Source organism: Urocitellus parryii, chromosome 6 (assembly GCF_045843805.1).
Source record: "Urocitellus parryii isolate mUroPar1 chromosome 6, mUroPar1.hap1, whole genome shotgun sequence".
In the NCBI taxonomy this organism is placed as follows: Eukaryota; Metazoa; Chordata; class Mammalia; order Rodentia; family Sciuridae; genus Urocitellus; species Urocitellus parryii.
In genome coordinates, this window is record NC_135536.1 from 136628586 (window position 1) to 136650180 (window position 21595).

General features: G+C 40.2%; 1 protein-coding gene across 3 annotated transcripts in view; it reads right to left on the minus strand.

Annotated features, from left to right (window-relative positions):
- The window catches only part of Agbl1 (AGBL carboxypeptidase 1), an 809509-nt gene that overhangs the window by 653135 nt on the left and 134779 nt on the right, over positions 1-21595 (minus strand). For all 3 annotated transcript variants that reach the window (XM_077800295.1, XM_077800297.1, XM_077800298.1), the window contains exon 6: positions 5691-5728. In XM_077800295.1, the coding sequence (XP_077656421.1) occupies positions 5691-5728 (38 nt within the window). The remainder of the gene's footprint in view (positions 1-5690; positions 5729-21595) is intronic.

The window sequence follows — 21595 nt, forward strand, 5'->3', positions numbered from 1 at the left end:
TCCAGAAACTAAAGAAGGAAACGTACCAAGTGGGCAGAATCTTGGGGGCACCATGCTTACCAAAACAGGTCAAAGCCTCTGAAGGTGAGTGGGCAGGTCTGAGGCTATATGGAAATGCAGAATATACACGCAGGTGCAAAGAAGGTGGCGTTGATCCATCGGTGCTTGTATGTGATCACAAGGGCAAAAGAGTCATTGTGCCAGCCATTTTAAAACATATGGCCATTCTAAGGACTCAGAAGCACCCAAAATGCCTATAAAGACCTGACTTTGATGCATTTCAAAACTGGACCTTTCTTTGACATTTTGAAGTAGAGCAACCATCTGACCATCACGTCCTCTAGTCTCTACAATGATGACTGCCAGACCACAGCGGATGACCATGAAGAACATGAGTCTGTGTGCTTGTGATCAGAGCTCTCCATGCTCAGAGGGCCCTTGTTCCCTATACTCCACAGCAGCATCACTGCCCACTGTTCCTGAGAGCCAGCCAGGAGCAGCATTAACGAAGAAGATCTGTGAGAAGTCTCATCTTCCTGCCAAACTTCCCATTAGCTGTCTTGCATCCTTCCCTCCTTCCTTTCTTCTCCACCTCCCTTGCTTTGCTAACTTGCCTTCCTTTTTCCAACCCCCTCCCCATGCTCTAACTTCTGCAAACTTCCAGATTCCTCTAAATGCTAATTCTTTAGTTGGAGAGGGGTCTGAAGTAGACTCATCATTTCCTTATTAAGATTTAAGCTCTGAACCAGAAAGTGTTTTCTTGTTACAAGATAATGACCTTTAAATCTGGGCAGCAAGGTCAAAGCCAAGACATTATTTGAAGATTCATCCCTGGACTCTGTACAAATCAGGCATGATTCCATTGGCACATCTCATTCAAGTACCACTTCCAGGGCTGCAATTTTTCAAAAAATGCATTTTATGATTAATGCTTGTGGAAGGGAAGTTAGGAAACAAAAAGAAAGAGGGAGAGGTGGAGGGGGCCATAGGAAAAGGAAAAGAGGATTAGAGGGAAAGAGGTCACAATAGAGAGTCAGGTGATAAAAAGGTAGAACGAAGGAAGATAGCAAGAGAGATAGAAACAAAATCAACATGTTGCTTTAGTTTACTAAAGAAATTCCCCACCATAGAAGTAGCACTATTTCTTAATCAAGGCTTTGTTAATTTTTTTAAAATAAAGTACTAAGTGGTTTTGGACAGAATAGAGCACAAAAGGGCAAAGCTCTCAATACAGGAAAATTTAATGTAAAATTTGTGCATGTGAGAGTGAAGAGGAACTGATCTGAGGAAAGGCACGGGATTTGGATTAGACCATTCTAATCCAAAACAGAGATAACAATGGACTCTTGGATGAGCAATAACTTTTTAATTTGTAGAGCCCAGAATTTCCAAGACAACTGGAAAAGGGGCTTAGGACATCCAAGCTATTTTTGCCTACTAATGCCCAGAAAAAGAAAAGAGATGAGAGACATCTTTGGGTTCATTTCTCTCTTCTTACCATCCACATATCCTACACTGTTTTTTTTTTTTTTCATTACTTGATAGGAAAGAGAGCCAAAGCAAAATAGTAAGATCTTCCTAATGTAAGCAGAGGTTTTTTTTTTTTTTAAATTTTTTTATGACCTTTAAAAAACAAAAAGCTTTCTTTTTGTTTTTCTGTGGACAGAAGACTCCAAATCTCCCATATTTCCCAGTTCTGCTTTTTCTATTAGGTGTAGGAAATTGACTCTAGCCAGACATGACTTGATAGGATCTTGGTGACCTCAGATTCCCAATCCTATCTTAGTGTTTACAATGCTGACTGCTCCCAGGTAGTAAGTACTTTGTGCTAGCTTTATTTAGACTGGCGAATGTTCTATTTTTGTGAGTCAGTTACAGAGATCTACTACAATAGCTGACTTTTATACTAACTGACAAGGAAATATCAAGGTCAAAAATAATCATCAGTTAAAAGAAGTGTGCCTTTAGGAACTAAAGGCTCACTTAAACATTCCCAGATATCAGTGCCAGATGGCGAGGTTTGGAATTTTAGACAGAAGCTGACTTCCTGCATTTAAGTTCAACTGACATGAACTCACTCTGGGATCCAAATGGAAAGACATTCCATGTCAGGTCTTAACTATACATGACAGGTAGACAGGAAAATCCAACTGGAAAACCCACGAGACTTGTGCCCTGCAGCAAACCCAGTCTACTGGAGTGGTACTATATATGCCCAGATCCTCCATGCCACCCACTGTTTTGGATAGGCCAATAGAACCAAGAGGGTAACTCCCCAATATGCTGTTATTGCTCCTCTAGAAATCCATGACAGAAAGAAATCCAAATGCAGCCTTCTTTCCTGCTGAGCTCAAATATAATCTCAGAATCCCTCTCCCCGTACACTGGAGTTGCCATTTGGAATAGAACCTATCTGCCCTCCTTGTCCTAAGACCCTCGAGGTCCTCAAGAGCCTGTTCTGCTCCCAAGTAATTTGTGAAGATTTGTAATGATTTTCTGCTTTTTGTGCTCTTATCTCTTATGAATCTATATGAATTATTCCAATGCTGAGGAACTTAAGACCAATTAGGCAAGAAGGATATTTCGTGAAATATCAAGAAAATACCTGGGGAGGGGTCCTTTGACAATTTGACTAGACTTCAGCTCAAATGTACATGTGTATGCCCAAATATACTTCTCAAAAGGAAGCAATTCTGACCCCCAGCAGGGTTAGGAGATGGTTGGTAGTGTCTAAAGACAATTTTATTTGTTATATCTGGAGGTGATACTGGCTCCTGGTAGGCAAAGGTCAGGGATGTGGCTAAATATCCTACAATACACAGATCAGACCTAACAGCAAAGAATTATCCAGCCCAAAACACCAATGGTGCCAAACTGAGAAACTCTGATATGAATTTAGGCTGGTTATTTAGTGGGAGAACAAATGTTAGCCAGACTCTGATCCAACTCTCTCATGTTATAAATAACCTAAGACCCAGATCAGGGTCTGTATGAACAGCTCAGCAGAATTAGCAAACGACTCTATGCATCATTGCAATTTGACAGTAAAACTTGTTTTGTATGTGAAGGAAAGCAGGCTATCAGTTCCTGATCCATCCATTAGTGTAGCTAAATCCAAACTACAAATATTAGGATCATTGGTTGTAGGCATACATGGTTGGGTTCAGGAAGAACGGGGCAATATTGCCATGTTTATGTGTGTAAATATCATGAATTGTTTATTCATTTAAAATCGTCATCAGCGAATATTGGCTTTGAGCTCTTTATTGTGCTGGTATAAATAATACAATGATCAATAGAGATGACTCTTTCTCTCAGAAGTTTGTAGCTGCTGGAGAAACAGACAACCGCAACTTCAGTACAGCATAATCAATGCTGAGATGGGAGCAACTGTGTGAGTGCAGGGGAGAGGAATCAAGCCCAGTCCTGGTGATCAGAGAAGGCTTTTTCAAAGGAAGTGATATCTGGGTCTTGCTCTGGAGAAAGAGAAGTTGGAGGCTTTAAAGGCTCGCTAAGCATGACCCTGCATGTTGGAAACCTGGCTAAATCATCTCAGTCTGAGTCAATCCATATTTGCATTGGCTATTGTTTTCTCCTGAGCCAACACATCATGTTTCATATCAATATATCAAGTGGCACGTACTATTTTCATATTTTTTACATACCTTAGGCACATTTTATTTCAGGACATCCAACTCTAAACTTAAGAGGTGAGGAAGGTGTCTGTAAAAGGTAAACTGGCTTCATTCATCTCTCACTCCTCCCTTCTCATGAGAAATCAAGTCTTCCACTGCCAAGGCTGTGCGGGGAGGGCTGAGCAGAAAGATGCTTTCTCGGGTGTGGTACTCCCAGAAAGGTACTGGCCAACCTAGCCATACTCATTTTCTTTCCATCCTGCTGTTAAACTCTCCCTCACCTTTCTGCATCAAATACCAGGCATTAACATTGAGAGTGACAGCAAACAGGTACACAATGAGAATCAAGTACATCCATAAGAATGGGATCCTATCTAGAATAAGAAATAGTCCATGCTTGCATAATTATATCAGAATGGATTCTGTCATGTACAACTAAAAAGAACCAATTTAAAAAGTCAAACCTGAAATATGATCCTCCCAAAGATGAACAGTCTCCTCCTCAGATCTCACAAGTACCACTTTTCCATCCCCTCCTATCTCAAAAGCATCGTGACCTCCCACTCTGCACACCTCCACCTATTCTGCCTACCTCCACTCTTCCTGAAGGTCATAAAGCTGTGGATATACTCAAGGATCATATCAAGTTCCAATAAACTAAATCAATTCAAGCTTCAATTTTTTTTCTTCAGTCTGTAAATGGAAGTATTATGGTTTGGATCCGAAAGTGTCCCCCAAAGAGCTCATGTGTTCAGCAATGTAGCAATGTTCAGAGGTGAAAAGATTGAATTATGAGAGCTAGAATAACCTCATCATCCATTTGATGGGTTAACAATTTCAATGGACTACTGGTAACCACTACAGGTAACCACCTGTAGGCTGGTGGCAGTGACTGAAGGCAGTTGGTCTCTGGGGATGTGCCCTTGAGGATTATATCCTGTCCCTGTTTCCCCTTACCTGCCCCTGTCTCCTTCCTAGCTGCCCTGAGGTTAGCAGTTTTTCTCTGGGAGGCACTTCCACCATGATGTTCCTCATCTTAAGCCCAGAGCAACGGAGTTAGCAAACCCTGGACTGAACCTCTGAAATTGTGAACCCCAAATAAACTTTTCCTTCTCTAAGTTGTTCTGTGAGGCATTTTGGTCAGAGGGACACAAACCAGACTAACATAGGAAGCATCATGTGATTTGGTTCCTTCTCTGGTGTTTAGAGTTGATAGAGCTGTATGCTTGAGAGAGAGAGAGGGTGTTTTCATTTCTATTTATTTATTGATAAGTTTTATTAAAGTTCACCTCTTACCCACAGGCCTCAGGCTCCCTACGGGAAAAAAAAATTCACAATTGATGCAGCTGGTTTCCAAGATGCCAAATTAAAATAGATGAAGAAATGAGGTGGGGGGGGAAATCAAAACATTGAGCTAAGTAAGACTTCTTCACTCCCAAGTGCATCATGCCTTCTATTACACTTCACACATGAAATTGATTCCCAGTGTAATTATCCCAGGGACCTAGGCATAAAAAAAAATCCTCACAATTATTCAGACCCGCAGAGCTCTCCTTTTGCAATCATTCAAATAATTGAGAAAAGAGCCAACTTCTTAATATAAATCTGTTATCAACTTCGACATTGTCCAAGCAATTCCCACCATCCTACCTGCCCCAAAACAGAGTCACAAGCTGAGTTGAGAACCAAACAAAAGAATCTGCTACACACCTAGCCCTCACCTCTTCTTCCATTGAACAACCCCACAGGAAGCTGGAAACTATTCCAACAATCTTTAAGGTTTGCAAACCCTCTACGAGGATCTGGGGAGTTCCCAGGGCCACAAAAGACAACATACCTGCTTTAGGGTCAATTGTCTTGGTACATTATGGGTGGACATGTCCACATGGAGAGGTATTTGCTTTCCTCTGAAGTCATGAACCTGGAATAGCCTACCTCATGCCAAAGACATGGCTCCATTCCTTTACAGGTCAGAAAGGAGCCATCGGGACAAAAGAGTTCTTTCACTAACATCAGAAGGGAGAGAAATAACCACTCTTCAAAAAAGATACTTACTGGATTTCAGCAGTACTGCCAAAACTTCAGTGGCTGCCCTGGGGGGAAAAAAAAGAAAAAGAAAAGTGAAAAGTCAATGTTCAGTGGTCTTTTTCTGTCAGCTCATGGATCCCATAGCCACCGTGTTCATGGCTGCCACCTAACAGGCCCATTATTAACCAGGGAGCAGGTGTTCTGTTGATCACACCATTGACCATTAAAGAGGCATAAATGCAGAAATTGCATGGAGTGAAGTGTCCATCTTGCAATTGGGTCTCAGAGGTCCCTTCCTCTGCTGAAAATCTCTTCATCTTCCCCCCTTGTCTGCCACCTTCCTCTAACTTCCCTGCACAGCATGCCTTTTTTTTGGGGGGGGGGTATTTTTGATGCTCATACCAACCAGAGTTCCTGTCAGTTTCCTGATTTGTACCTGGAAACATTGGGGACTCTGGGAGAGGGGAGGCTAGGAGGCTTAGCGAATGCAGCAGTGCAGTGCACACTTCTCAAAACGCTCATGTCCCTGGGGACACACTAGAAAACATGTACACATTGGAAAGAGAGGCCGTTTCCTTACGATGGAAAATGGTTATTATGGGAGATTTTCCTCCAAATGCATTGCTTCCTTCCATGGAGGAATTTCACAGTCTTTGTAGTGAAAAGAGACAAATGGGAGCAAAAATGCCTTTTGGTCCACACCCTGGTGATCCTTCGATTTGTTCCCTAAGTCTGGAAAGGATACAGAAAGACCTACTCCTATAGTTTGAAATTGTCTCTCAAAAGTTCAAGTGTTGGAAACCTGATTCTCAAATTCATAGATTAATGGTATTTTGAAGTGGTTCTATGGGAGGTAATTCAGATTAGATTAGGTCATGAGGGGTGGGGCCCCTATGATGGTATTAGTGTCCTTACAAGAAAAGGAAGAAAGATCTTGGTAGCACACCTTCACTGGCTCCGCCTGTGATACCCTCCACCATGTTATGATGCAGTGAGAAGGCCTTTACCTGATTCTGGGGAGAAGTGGGGGCCATGCTCTTAGATTTCCTAGCCCACAGAATCATGAGCCAACTAAAGTTCTATGCTTTATAACTTACTCAGTCTCAGTTATTTTGTTGTAACAACAGAAAACAGACTTAAAACACCTACCCAAAGAACAGAGGAAAACTTCACTTGCTTTGAGGGCAATATAGTGTAGTTCTAGGAGGCAGAATTCTGTTTGCTTTAATATATATATATTCTGTATGACCCTGGCAACTTATCTTCAAAGACTATTAGGTAATGCTGTATTCTCACCATCTCCAAGTATTGGGAAAAGAAGCCCAGGGAACTACATTGTCCTTCCAAGTTTACACAGACATGTAAGCAGAGCTGGAACCCCAAATCCAGGAATCCCATACCCAACTCTGCTTCCTCCCTTCTCCAGAATCTCTCCATGGCCCTGTTCTCACCTCTGCTGCCTAGCTGAAGAAAGACAGTTCTCTTTGCAATATGTTATCTAGTATTGAAAAATAGAGTCAGCAGTAAAAAGAAAATGAATAAATAAAATAAAAAATAGAAATGCAGTACCTGAGATACCACTGCTTCCTATAACCTACAAAAGAGCCCTGTAACAACAAAGACCTCTAACACACAGGTCCCAGAGTAGACCCACAGCGGATGACACCTCAGCTGAGTGAGTCCAACACAGGGCAACCACAAAAAAAGGTAAAACTGGCTTCCATGGAGGGACTGCTCCATTTATTGTTCATAACCAAATTTTCCTCTAATCAACATTCACTCCTGCAGCCCCATTCCTACAACCCCATAGGGATCTAGCAATAATAGATTGCTCCATTGAGGGTATTGCTGGAAACCTAAGTGTAAAACACCCAGGTGCTGCAGTGCATAGGGCCTAGCTTGAGCTAGAAAATCAGTCTTTTGGGAAAAATAGATCAGCAAAATTAATTTCACCCAAACGGGTTGGCAGAGAAGAATGACAGTATGAAAACAGTAAAAGAATGAGCAAGACACCTAACCCAAACTCCAATCACTGGCTGGGTCTATAAGGTTAGTGACTTGACACTTCTGGTTTGCATGACACTTGCATCTTGGAGAGTTCACAGATGAGGTGATGATCCACAAGACCCTAGGCTCATGAGGGACAGAGTGGAGGGGCGGGGTAGGCAGCAGGCAGACAGTTAGGAGGATGGGAGGTGATAAGGGTTCCAACCCAGAGAGAGGCAGGGAGGAGAAGGGATGGGTTCAAGGGATGTCCAGAGCTCCATGCTCAAGGCGTGGGTCTCTGACCAACAGCCTCACCTTTTCTGAACCCAGGTAGAAATGAAAAATCTCAACCCCACTTCCTGACCTCCTGAATCAGAATCCTTACTGATTCGGTCAGCTCTTTCATTGCTGTAACCAAAAGACCTGACAAGAACAATTAGAGGAGGAAAAATTTCTTTGAGGCCCACAGTTTCAGAGGTCTTAGTCCATAGACAGCTGACTCCATAGCTCTGGGCCCAACATGAGGCAGAACATCAAAGGGCATGGCAGAGTTAATCAGCTCAGGACATGGCAACAGGAAGCAAGAGAGCTCCCCTCACCAGGGACAAACTATAAACCCCAAAGGCATGCCACCAGTGACCCACCTCCTCCAGCCACACCCTACCTGCCTACAGTTACCACCTAGTTAATCCACACCAATGGATTAATGCCCTGATTAGGTCAAGGCTCTCATATTCTGATTACTTCACCCCTAAACTTTCTTGTGCTGTCTCACACACGAGCTTTTGGGGACACCTTGTGTAACCACAACACTCTAACAGATCAACCCTATACATTTATACATTGAAGATTGGGAACAATTGGTTTAGAGGATTGTGTAAATGCGGCTTGGTTACTCTTTTTTTATTGAAGAGGATATTCAAGGTAACACCCAGATTTTAACTCTCCAGAGAAAGTACCAAATAACATGCTAATACAACAGTGACTTCATATGATATGGTCAGTATCACATTAGTCAAATAATTGAAGCCGATTCCTGAAAGGTCAGAAAGATTTGTTTCTTTACAGCTCATAATTGGGGGATCCATGTTTAATGCAATAAAGGGCACATTTTAGAATAATGATGGAGATAAGATTTGGGGTCAAAATCTAGTATTATAAAGAGTTCAGATTCAATTCTGTAGATAATAAGACATCATTTTTTTAAAATCAAAGTGATATGGTATCAAAGATGGAAAAGTGAGAGGAAGGTCACTAGCAAAGAATGAACAAAATTTGATGAAAGGTCAGTTATGAAGGGCAAAGAAAGAGGAAGAGTCAGTGATGGTCTGAAACATTTAGACTTATATTAGTGGGAGAATAAGAAAACCACTAACAGACCAAGGAAGGAAACTGTTTCATTTAGAGAAAGTTACTTTGGCTTGGGACATGCCAAATTCAAGGTGATGATCACCAACCATATGAAAGCCACATGAAACTACAAAATGCTGTTGGACTCCTATAGAGTTTCAGAGGGTAACCAGATTTGGGAATAGATATTTGTGAATTCCTACAGTGGCAACAATAGTTGTAGCCAGGGGAGCAGGTGATGCCTATGAGAAAATTCAACCAAGAGCAGAAGAGAGGGCTGACCCAGGAAAGCATCAGCACCAGGGGACAGGAAACCCACAGTTCAGGAAAGAGGAGGAGCCTGGCAGAGTTCAGTTTTGAAAATGACAGTCAATAGGCTCAGTGCTTTTCAAACTGCAAATTGTGACCCAATCATGAGTTGCACAATCAATTTCATAGGCAAGCACTAGCTCCTGTAATAAAATGAAATAAGTTGAAATGGAATTTAATATATTAGAGGCATGTAGCAAAGGTTAGTGGTAATCTGGGGAACTTTAACATCAATACACATATATGCATATGTGTGCTTACTTGAGAATGTAATATAAATGCTTTCCTTTAAAAAATCTTGTAAACACGTTTTTTAGTATCCATATAAGATCTGAATATGAAGTGTCTGAAATCAAGTAGAGAGCCAGCTGAAGACCCTGATCCCTGTGATCCCTGATAGTGCCTGGGAATCGGCACCAGACCACCATGTGAATTTGTCCAAGAGGCTCTTTGATTTTGGTGAACTCAGTAGAGCTGGTCCACTGTCTAACCATTGTGTCTGCTGCTATCCTTCTCCTGCAGTTTAGCACCAAGAAAGAATAAAGCCATCAGAATTTAGGCAACTGCTTTATCAACAAATGGCCACATCTACAAGAGGCAAAATTTAAGATGATAAAGTTTAAATGAATAAGAAAATATTCAGTAACTTCCACCCCAAGAGACCAAGTCCACTGTATTGAGCAAATGAACTCAAGTCCCTAGTGCCTTTGGGGTGCTGCACTGTCTCTTGCTGGATGGACATCTGGCACTCCTAGTTCCTAGGGTCCACTGACTTTAGAGAAGAGTACAGGGAGGGCACTATATTCTTGAAGTTCAAGCCAATACCATCATCCCACATTGTTTGTGCTTCCTAGTGGGCTATAAAGCAGAAGTAGCAAAATGTTGTTCTCCATCCAATTTTCCAGTTTCCATTGATGAATGGACCATTGGAGAAAAGGCTACAGAACACCTTGCCCCAGAGAACTATTACAACAGTCAAAAGCAAAGTGGAACAGCCTCCATTCTACCCATTTTCACAACTCAGGATGGATGGCCCAGTCAAGATTCTAGATGTCAAAGAGGACTTCCACCCTCCTCCTCAGAAAAATCTAAGTTTAGACCATGAGCAAGTTCATAAATGTTCTCTTGTCAAGAATTTACCAAAAAAAAAAAGTCAGAGAGTTACAACAATTTGATTTACTTCTTCAGTTTGGAACACATTTCAAAAGCCACTATAACAGAGTCTTTAATCATTATCATCATCATTTTGGGAGCCCCTATAAATGCCAAGCACTCTGCTATGTCATATATACATCATTTCATATATATATTTATATTTATATATGCACATGTATACACATATATGCACACACACACACACACACACACACACATATATATCAGATATACACCAACATTTCATCTTCATAGAAATGACAGGGGATGAAAGTTCTGTTTTACAAATGGCTGCAAAAAAAAAACTTCACAAAGGAAAAATAACACACCCCAAGTCCAGTATGTTATCAAGAGGCATGTTGAGATCAAGCCCACTTCTGCCTAACTCTAATTCTAGTGCTCATAACTTCTCTCTATTTTAAACATAAGGCTAGAAGACAATTAAAATGCCTCTCAGGGCAATTTCTTTATTCTTCATATAAGGGTAGGTACAGTTCAAGGTTAGGTCATAGGATTGTGACCTCACAGGACCAGTGAAGCAAACTTGTCCCCCTTGAATCCACTGTCTAACTCTGAGTTTCACGTGGCAGTTTGACCATAACTTCTGGGGATTTAGACATTTAGTGGTGGTCATGGAGATAAGGATGGAGGACTCTATTAGAACCAAGTATTTGAATGTTCTGGTCTGAGTTGCAGAATTAGGAAGAAGAGGGTTTGAGTTTGAAGCTTGGGGCAGTCCCTTTTCTGCTTCTGGATTATAACTTTACTTGATCTCTCCAAATCTGATAATTCCATTGTTTAGAAAGTAGATATAATAAGATTCAACTGTTTGAATGGTGCAAAGAGTGAGATAGAGCCAAAATTATACTAAACGCCTACCATGAGCAAGTTCATAAATGAACTTCCAATGCAACATCAACTCCAACAGCATCACTGGATCATGGAGGGTGGAACAAGACAGAGTGAGGAAACAAGTGACCTTCAGAGTTGTCATCTACGAGTCAGGAGATGACCTTGGAGGGAAATGGGTTTCTGTCCCTTTATCCATTGAAGAAACAAAGTGTCTAGACTGTCTTTTAAAAGTCAGATGTCCCATAACTCAGGACATTAGTTATCTACTGATTAATCATCTACTACTGTATAATAAGTTACCATAACTTTGCACTTAAAATGACACCCATTTATTATCTCACAGCTATGTGGGGCAGGACAGGTAGGTATGGCTTGGGCAGGTCTTCTCCTCAAGGGTCTCACAAGGCCAGTCTTCATCAGGAGGCTCAACTTTCAGGATCTGCTTCTTGACTCAAACAGGCTCTCAGCCAAATGAATTTCCTCACAGCAGGAGGGCTGAGGACCCTGGCTTCTAGCCGCCCATGAGTAAAGACCACTCTCAGACTGTAGAGGTGAACTGCAGTTCCTAGAAGCCAACTGCTATTTCTTGCTTATCTGGGCTTCCCAACATGACTGCTTACTTCATCAACAGGGAGTGTCTCTATGCAATATTTACGTAAGACAAACATCACAGAACAGAACGTACACACAAGGTGACATGCCCTCACCTTTGCTATTTTCTAGTGTTTAGAAAACTCAAAGGACAAGTCATAAACACAAGGAGGTAGAGATCATGTAGGCCATCTAGAGTCAGTCCAATACCCAAAACTTCTTGCCATCTTCAGCACATTCAGAAAGCAGGATCCTAACATTCTTCTCACCAAAACATGACTCTCCCCAGAATGGAACAACTATTTTCTCAGAGGCTGAGCATGTGTCCTTCAACCTTCCTTGCCCCCTCCCCCTCTCTATCACTGCTCACACAAACACCCCCAATTAACTTCCAGAGAGTTTTTAGGTTGTCCATTCTGTGTGATTCCTGCTGTCACCCCCCTAGTCCAAGCATGTAGGGATCTGATATATCACTGAAAAATGTGGTTTCTAGAGTTATTGGTCCTTGGTTGAAATTTGCATTTTAATTTCCAGTATAATAAATGCATATTAGCTACAGAATCATTTTGGGTATAATATAAAATTCAGTTAAGCAATGAGAAATAGAATACATTAAAATCACCCAAATATCTCTCTCATCTAACTGTTGCTGTAGCCTCAGAACTAATCCATCCATATCCACTCTAGGTCCCCCTTCAAACTGTACTTCTGGCTGCAATAGCATGATTGTCTCAAGAGGAACATGACTAGGGCACCCTCACACTGTTATCTTGCTCTTGGATAAAAATTCAAGTGGGAAACATGGATCGAGATGTTCTAACAACTGGAGCCTGCTCTGCCACCCTCTCCGGGCTCATCTCACACCACTCTCTCTTCTTTCTGTACTTCTGCCCCTCTGGCCTTTTGCCAAGCCTCGGAACATGCTCCTTTAACTCATTCTTGGTCCTTGCTAACGCTATCGCCTTGAATGCTCTGCATCTTCTCCTCCTCCTTTACCTATAGCTCATACTTCACCCTTTACATTCTATCTAGTATGTGGTTTCCTCAGGAAAAATTTCCTTGATCCCTAGTCCTTTGTAAGTATATGTCTTTTCCCCCTTTCCTTATTACACAATTCAGTTCATAATTATTCACTCCTTTTGTGTGATTATTTTATGAATAATCCCCTTCCAGTCCCCAAGCTCTGAAGAATAGGAAACACTTTGTTTCTCATTACTCCATCCCCACCACTAAATAGTGTTTAGTACAGAACATCACCAAATATTGGCTGAACTTTTTTCAAAGGCTAGAAGCTTGTCTAAGAGCTTTATGTATGTTATTCATTCATTTGAGAAATGTTTATTGAGCACCAACTATATGCCAGAACTAATCAACAGAAAAAAATATTCCTGCACTCAGAGTTTATATTCCTTCGTATTAAGATTAAAGAATAGTTAAAAGACAGTAGTATTTTTGAAAAGTACATGAAATTAGCATTCTAAAATGCGATATATGCTACAAAAAAAAGAAAAAACAACAAACAGGGTAAAGAGATCAGCTGTGCAAGGATGAGTTGTAAGTTCTGAAGGGTTTGTTGGAGTAGGCTTCATTGAGAAGGAGTATCTGAAGAGGAGGGAGTTGTCATGCAAGTATCAGGAGAAAGTGCATGTTGAGCTGGAGGAAAGACAGAGCAGACTGTGGTGATGACAAGGCTGACCTATCCAAGGTGTCAAGATCTGAACAGGATTACAGAACCTGGGAGCACAGGAGTGGAAACTGAGGAGAGGAGCAACAGGTGTCATTCATGGAGAGTCTGGTAAGCACCGTAAGCCTTCACCCTCAGCAAAAGATTCACTACATGTTTGAAGAAGATTTTTCTGGCTATAGTACTTTAAAAAAAAAAGAGAATGTAGGAAAATAAGACTAGAAGCCAGATACGGGCACGAAGTTATGTGGAGAAATGTAGCAGACTCAACACGGGGCATATACAAAGGGTTATGCACAGTGATCAACTAGAGTTTAGTCCAGGAATAAAGGGTTGGTTTAATGTCCAAAAATAATCCAATGCAATAATCCTCCATAATAATCAAATGCAAAAATATAATCATACCAACAGATACAGAAAAAGCATTTGATAAAATTCATCATGCTTTCATTAAAAAAATCATTTGACAAATTGGAATAAAATAAATCTTCCTTAACCTGATAAAAGGAGCTATTAAAAATTCACAGCTAACATACTACTTAATAAGAATGACCAAAGGCTTTCCCCCTAAGATCAGGATCAAGATAAAGATATCCATTCCACCACCTCTGTTCAATATTGGCGATTCTACCCAGCACACTTAAAAATAAATAAACAAATAAATAAATGACATGCAGATCAGAAAAGAAGTAAAACTATCTCTATATACCATGTTCTTAGATATTGACAATCTGAACCCATTAAAAACTATTAGAACAAATTATTTGCAATATAGAAAAGACAAAAGATCAATATACAAAAATTCCATATAGTAGCAATGAATAGTTCAAAATGCATTTTTTTAAAACTCCCATTTTTCATAGCAGGAAAATAAATATGCAATTTTTGGTAATGACAGAGATTCAAACTTATACACTGAAAACTACAGAATATTATTGGAGGGGAAAGTAAAGATTTAAATAAATAGAAATCACAGAAAGGTAGTGTGTCACCTGACTACTGTAATAGCCCTATCATTGATGCACCCATGTCCACACTATGCCCCTTTCAAACTATTCTTCAGGGTACAACTAAAATGATCTTCTCGAAAACATGGATACATCTTGAACTTACAGCTAATAGGATTTCATGATAGATTTCTGTGAGAAGTAACACTAGCTTGGTCACTTCTCATGACAACCGTCATTTTGCTGATGAAGAGACTAACAAAGGCAAGTTAACCTGCCAGAAATAGCCACTTGAGACAGGAGCAAAGCTGGAGCTTGGTCTCATATCTCTTTGGCCCCCCACTGTCCAGTGCCACTGAACATTCCGGCCAGTGAGCTTCCTCGGGGAAGTTTTCAGGAAGAAAGAAGGAGGTTGCTCTGGAATTAAACTCTACAGCCATGTTACAGTTGGCAGTGGGAGGCAGAGGTGTTACAACCGAAAGTGATAAAGAGGAATTAGCTAAATAAGTAACAGGTGGACAAAGCAGGAGGCCCTTTCCACGGATTGAACCTATCACCAATGAGCAAAGACACCCTGGATACCATCTGCTACAGCTCCGGCCTCCTGCATGGCTTGAGGGGGACTAGCAGGATGGATAAAATGACATGCATGGGAGGGCACGTGTGCACATACCCACTCACACACACTCACATGGACGGGTGATCCAGGAAAAGGAATCACATGTGGTACTTGCTGAACACCATTTTCAGGGAGGAGCAAACAGAAATGAAAACTGAGATGGCTCCAGGATAGTGAAAGGAAAGAAAAACCATGAACATATGGTACAAAGGTTGAACTGAATCCTGTGCCCAGCATGGAACTTGTCCATTTCTCTCTGGAAAGAAAAAGAAACACATGCACTCGACTCTCTCCAGATGCTGTCAAAGACAGCTCATGAGAGCCATCATTAATCATGGGAAATTGTTGTAAGAGAAACTGAAATCCAGACCTCAGGCTGGTTTGGTTAATAACACTCAGCAGGGGCAGAGACAGAGGATGGCTACTTCTTTAATTATACAAGCCTGCCTTAAAGGCTGTGGAGACCCCACCCTGCCTGGCTTGACATATGCAGCAACTGTGCAAGGGGGAAATGGTTTTGAATTGCTCCCAAATTCATGGGCAACACCATCAGAACAAGAACTTGGCCAAAAGGTTTTGAGAATCCCCAGCAGCAAGGAGGGAAAAACTAATGTTCAGGAAGAATGCAACAGACTGGAATTGCAATAAGCTCTCACAAACAGAAGAGTCTTTCTACATAGGGGTATGACTCTCAAATGAGCACTAACCTAGGCATGATAGTACACATCATGTATTCCCAGTGACTGAAGAGGCTGAGGCAAGAGGATCAAATTAGCACTTGAGGTATATGTTACCTTTGAACTTCCTTAAGTTATTCATAAACTCAATATGCAAGGATGAGTGACCATAATCCTATACTATAAAAAGTATATATAAATGCAAAATGAATAGAGTATATAATTAAGCATATACATGCAAAATAAAATTTACAGAATGTTTGCTATGTGACTGTAATAGAATAATTGCTACAACACCATCTAGTTGAATTCTTATAAGTTAAATATACATATGATGCCATCTACTCTTGAAATATTGGAAGCATAGAAGGAAAGATACCATATTCAACATCAATGCATAACTCAAAGTAAGCACCCAATACACATTTTTCAACTTGATAAATAAATAAAAATATATCTGGATTTGCTCTATCTAAAGGGCAGAGCAAAGATGAACTTCACTGTTATTTGGCCTATTTGATTGAGACAACATGGCCCCATATATGGTACCAGGCTTAGCACTTCCTAGCACTAGTACAACTAGCACTTCAAAGGGTTGTCACTCACACAAAGACCAATATCATGTGACTCATTCCATTTATGGGAGCTTCCTACAGTAGGCAAATGTGTAGACAAAGAAAGTAAACTAGAGACTACCTAGGGCCAAGAGAGAGGTAACTGGGATGTTGCTGCTTTAATGGCTACAGAGCTTTGTTTGGGGGTAATAAGAAAGTTTTGGAAACAAATAGCAGTGATGGTTCTACAATAGTGTAGAGGTAATTAATATCACTAAAATGCACACTTAAAGTGATTAAAATGGCCAGTAATGTGTTTTATATATTTTACCACAATAAATGATTAATAAAAGTTGTTGTTGGATCTGATGATGAGTCATCCCTCTTCAAAAAAAAAGAAATGCACAGTCTCTGTGAAAGAAGGATAAAGGTGTGGCAGATCTACAAAGTGCTCTTTCATTTGGCAGGACATGGAAAAACACCAAGCAAGTTCACCACTACACACTGGGACCAGTGATTCTCAAACCTGAGTGTGCATCAGAATCCTTGGAGGACTTTTTAAAAACAGAGTGGTGGGGGCTCCCTGTCCTCAGTTTCTGACTCAGGAGGTCTGGGGTGGGCTTGAGAAAATGTACTTCTAACAACTTCTTTGAAACACACTTATGAAACACTGACCCAGGCTACAAGGGCTCCCTATATTTCTCCAAGGGACATTGTCAGTAAGAAATAAGAGAGGGACTCTGGAGCCATTTTTCTTCCAGGAAAGATGCTCAACACACTCAAGAATGCTTCCCCATAGTGCTCTGGTTGCTGGAACTCCAAGGAAAGATTTTATAAAGTTCTCTCTTTCTTAAATAAAAATAAGAAGAGATGCTTAAGTTTGGAGGTGGGTAGATAAAATGATTGGATTGTAGGCATGGCTGTAGGAGGTGGGCCAAGGGGGATGTGCTCTGGAAAGGCTGTTCTTTCTGTAGCCCCTTTCTCTCTCCCCACTCCCCCTCCTCTCTCCTTCCTTGTTGCCATGAGCTTTCTTCTGCTGTGCCCTTCCCCCATGATGTGCCGCCCCACTGTGGGCCCAAAGCAGTGGAGTTGGCACGCTCTGGACTGAGACTTCTAACACTGCAAGCTCCAAATAAACTTTTCCTCTTCTAAGTTGGTCTTGTCAGGTATTTTGGTCACAGAGAAACAAAGGAAAACTAAAAAAGGGGGACTCCTGTCTATAGTCTGAGGTTCTGAACAGCAAGGGCAGTTATTCATTTCTATTCATCTCAAAGGGTCACTATGATTTGGTGCTCATTCCTCAATTAACAGGATTGGTGAGCACGATTGTGGGCATCCTTGCACTGTTTATCAATTTCAAAAATCAAGATCTTCAATAAAACCAAGATGATAGTCCAGGTACAGTGGCACATGCCTGTAATCCCAGCAGCTCAGGAGGCTTAGGAAGGATGATTAAGAGTTCAAAGCCTGCCTCAGCAACTTAGCTAAACCCTAAGCAACTCTGTGAGACCCTGTTTCTAAATAAAATGTTTTTTTAAGGGCTGGGGATGTAGCTCAGTGGTTAAGCGCCCCTGGGTTCAATTCCTGATACCTCAGATGATTAGACTCTCACCCTGCAGAAAACTCAATCAAAGTCGATCAAAGACCTGGGAATAATTTGACTAGAAACTGCAACTTCTAGAAGAAAATATAGGCCCAATACTTCAACATATTGCTACAGGAACAAACTCCCTTAACAAGACTCCTAAGGTACAAGAAATAAAACTAAAATCAATAAGTAGGACGCCATCAAATTTAAAAGCTTCTGCACAGTAAAGGAAACAATTAAGTGAATGAGATGAAAGCCTACAGAATGGGAGAAGACCTTTACCGCCTGCACCTCAAATAGGGCATTAATATTCAGAATATAAAAACAACACAAAAAACTTAACACCAAAAAACCCCAAATAATCCAATTAATAAGTGAGCAAAACAACTAAACAGATACTTCTCAAAACAAGAAGTACAAATGACCAACAAATATATGAAAAAAAATGTCCAATATCTCTACCATTAGGGAAATACAAATCAAAACCACCTTGAAACTTCATCTCCCTCCAGTTAGAATGGCAATTTTCAAAAATAAATATAACTCATACATTGTTGGTGGGACTACAAATTAGTACAAACATGGTGGAAGGCAGTATGGAGATTCCTCAAAAACTAGGAATGAAACCACCATATACCCAGCTATCTCACTCCTTAGCATATATTCAAAAGATCTAAAATCAGCATACTACAGGGACACAGCAACATCAGTGTTTATAGCAGCACAATTCACAATAGCCAAGCTATGGAGTCAAACTAGGCAGCCCTCAACGAATGAATAAAGAAAATGGAATATATATTCCACATTTTTATTTATATACATATATAAACATATATCTGTATATATCCCATACACTAACACAAATAGCATATTACTCAGCCATAAATAAGAATGAAATTATGTCATTTGCTGGTGAATAGATGAAACTAAATACCATAATGTCAAGTGAAATAAGCCAGACCCAGAAAGTTATGTGGAAACTATTCTTAAATAAGGGGAGAAAAAGAAAAGGAAAAAGGGAGGGGGGCAGTGGATTCCATCAAAATAAAGGAAAAATCAGGGGAGAAGAAGAAGGGGACTTAGGGGGGAAGAGGGACAGGATAAGGGGAAAACAGCAGAATGAATCTGACCTAACTTTCATTCATATATATGAATAGACTCCAGTCAACCTCACTATTATGTACATCCATGAGACTAATTCTGTTTTAAAATGTAAAATAAATAGCAGAAAGATCAGCAGAGTAGAGGTACCAGAGCAGGGGGAAGGAGGAGGGGGAAGGTAAAAGGAAGTACTGAGGACTGAATTGGAGCAAATTATATGCAGAGCATTTATAATTATGTCAAAATAAATCCTAAAGTCATATATATATATATATATATATATATATATATATAACATAAATCAATAAAAATATATATAACATAAATCAATAAAAATATATATAACATAAATCAATAAAAATGAAGGAAAATTAAAAATAAAGGGAAAAATTCAAAGATAGGGAAGACAAGAAAATGGCAATCCCCCTTGTTTTAAAGGATGGAATTTACTACTAATAAAGCCCATCAATGACTAATCCCTCAGAAAACTGCAGACACTGTGCTACTAGAATTCCACTCCACACACCATTGTTTTGCTCCACAAGTGGGAACAGCAAATCCTCCTGTTCTCTGGGAAGCCTCATCTTTGTCTTCTCCATCTAGCACACTCCTCCTCACCCACCTACCTACCTTACACCTAGCTCAAACTCCAGCCCCCACATGAGCTGAGTTCCAGGCTCTTTGAAGTTCTTCCTCTGAGTTCTCATCCCACTTTCTAATTTCCTTTATTATAACATTTTCCATCAACATGAAAAAATTTCATTTATATATCAAACTCCACATAAGGCTAGAAGCTCTTTGAGAACAACACATACAATCTCTACAGCTTGAACCGTTATCATGGCACCTGCTACAAAGTAATTTTTTAATTAAGTAAATAATTGAATAAGTTGCACCAGGGTCAGGCTCAACTTAAATATGCCTCAATATTAACCACACACTACCTCTGGAAATCACAGAAAGTAAGTGATGTTGCAAATAAGATTTTTTTTTAAAGGAAAAAAGTTCTCTTTACAAATCTAAACAAACTCATACCATATGATTCAGCAATTGTACTCCTTGGCATTCACCCACCTAAGTCAAAAACACGTCCACTCAAAAAAACAGCATACACATATTTATAGACTTTGTTCACATTTACCAATATTTTGAAGCAACAAAGGTGTCCTCTAGAAGGTGAATATATAAATAAACTGTAGTACATCCAGACAATAGGATATTATTCAACACTAAAACGAAATGAGTTATCAAGCCATGATAAGACACAAAACAAACTTAAATGCACATTTCTGAGCAAAAAAAAAAAAGTCAATCTGAAAAGTCTACATTCTGTATTTTCCCACCTATATAGCATTCACTGGAAAAGGCAAATTAAGGAGATAGGAGAAAGAACTGTGGTTTCCAGAGGTTAGGAATAGAGGAATGAATAGATGGGGTATAAAGGAATTTTATGGCAGCAAAACTCTGTATGATATTATTATAGTTGAAATATGTCATTATTTTGTTTTGTTTTGTTTTGTTTTTTTTATTGGTCGTTCATAACATTACATAGTTCTTAATACATCATATTACATGGTTTGATTCAAGTGGATTATGAACTCCCGATTTTACCCCGTATACAAATTGCTGTATCACATCAGTTACCCTTCCATTGATTGACATATTGCCTTTCTAGTGTCTGATGTATTCTGCTGTCTGTCCTATTCTCTACTATCCCCCCTCCCCTCCCCTCCCCTCCCCTCCCCTTTTCTCTCTCTACCCCTTCTACTGTAAATCATTTCTTCCATTTGTATTATCTTGTCTTACCCCTCCTTTCCTCTTATATGACATTTTGTATAACCCTGAGGATTGCCTTCCATTTCCATGCAATTTCCCTTCTCACTCCCTTTCCCTCCCACCTCTCATCCCGGTTTAATGTAAATCTTCTTCTCAAGCTCTTCGTCCCTACCCTGTCCTTGTTTACTCCCCTTATATCAAAGGAGTCATTTGGTATTTGTTTTTTAAAGATTGACTAGCTTCACTTAGCATAATCTGCTCTAATGCCATCCATTTCCCTCCAAATTCTATGATTTTGTCATTTTTTAATGCAGAGTAATACTCCATAGTGTATAAATGCCACATTTTTTTTATCCATTCATCTATTGAAGGGCATCTAGGCTGATTCCACAGTCTTGCTATCGTGAATTGAGCTGCTATGAACATCGATGTAGCAGTGTCCCTGTAGCATGCTCTTGTTAGGGCTTTAGGGAATAGACCGAGAAGGGGAATAGCTGGGTGAAATGGTGGTTCCATTCCCAGCTTTCCGAGAAATCTCCATACTGCTTTCCAAATTGGCTGCACCAATTTGCAGTCCCACCAGCAATGAACAAGAGTGCCCTTTTCCCCGCATCCTCTCCAGCACTTATTGTTGTTTGACTTCCTAATGGCTGCCAGTCTTACTGGAGTGAGATGGTATCTTAGGGTAGTTTTGATTTGCATTTCTCTGACTGCTAGCGATGGTGAGCATTTTTTCATGTACT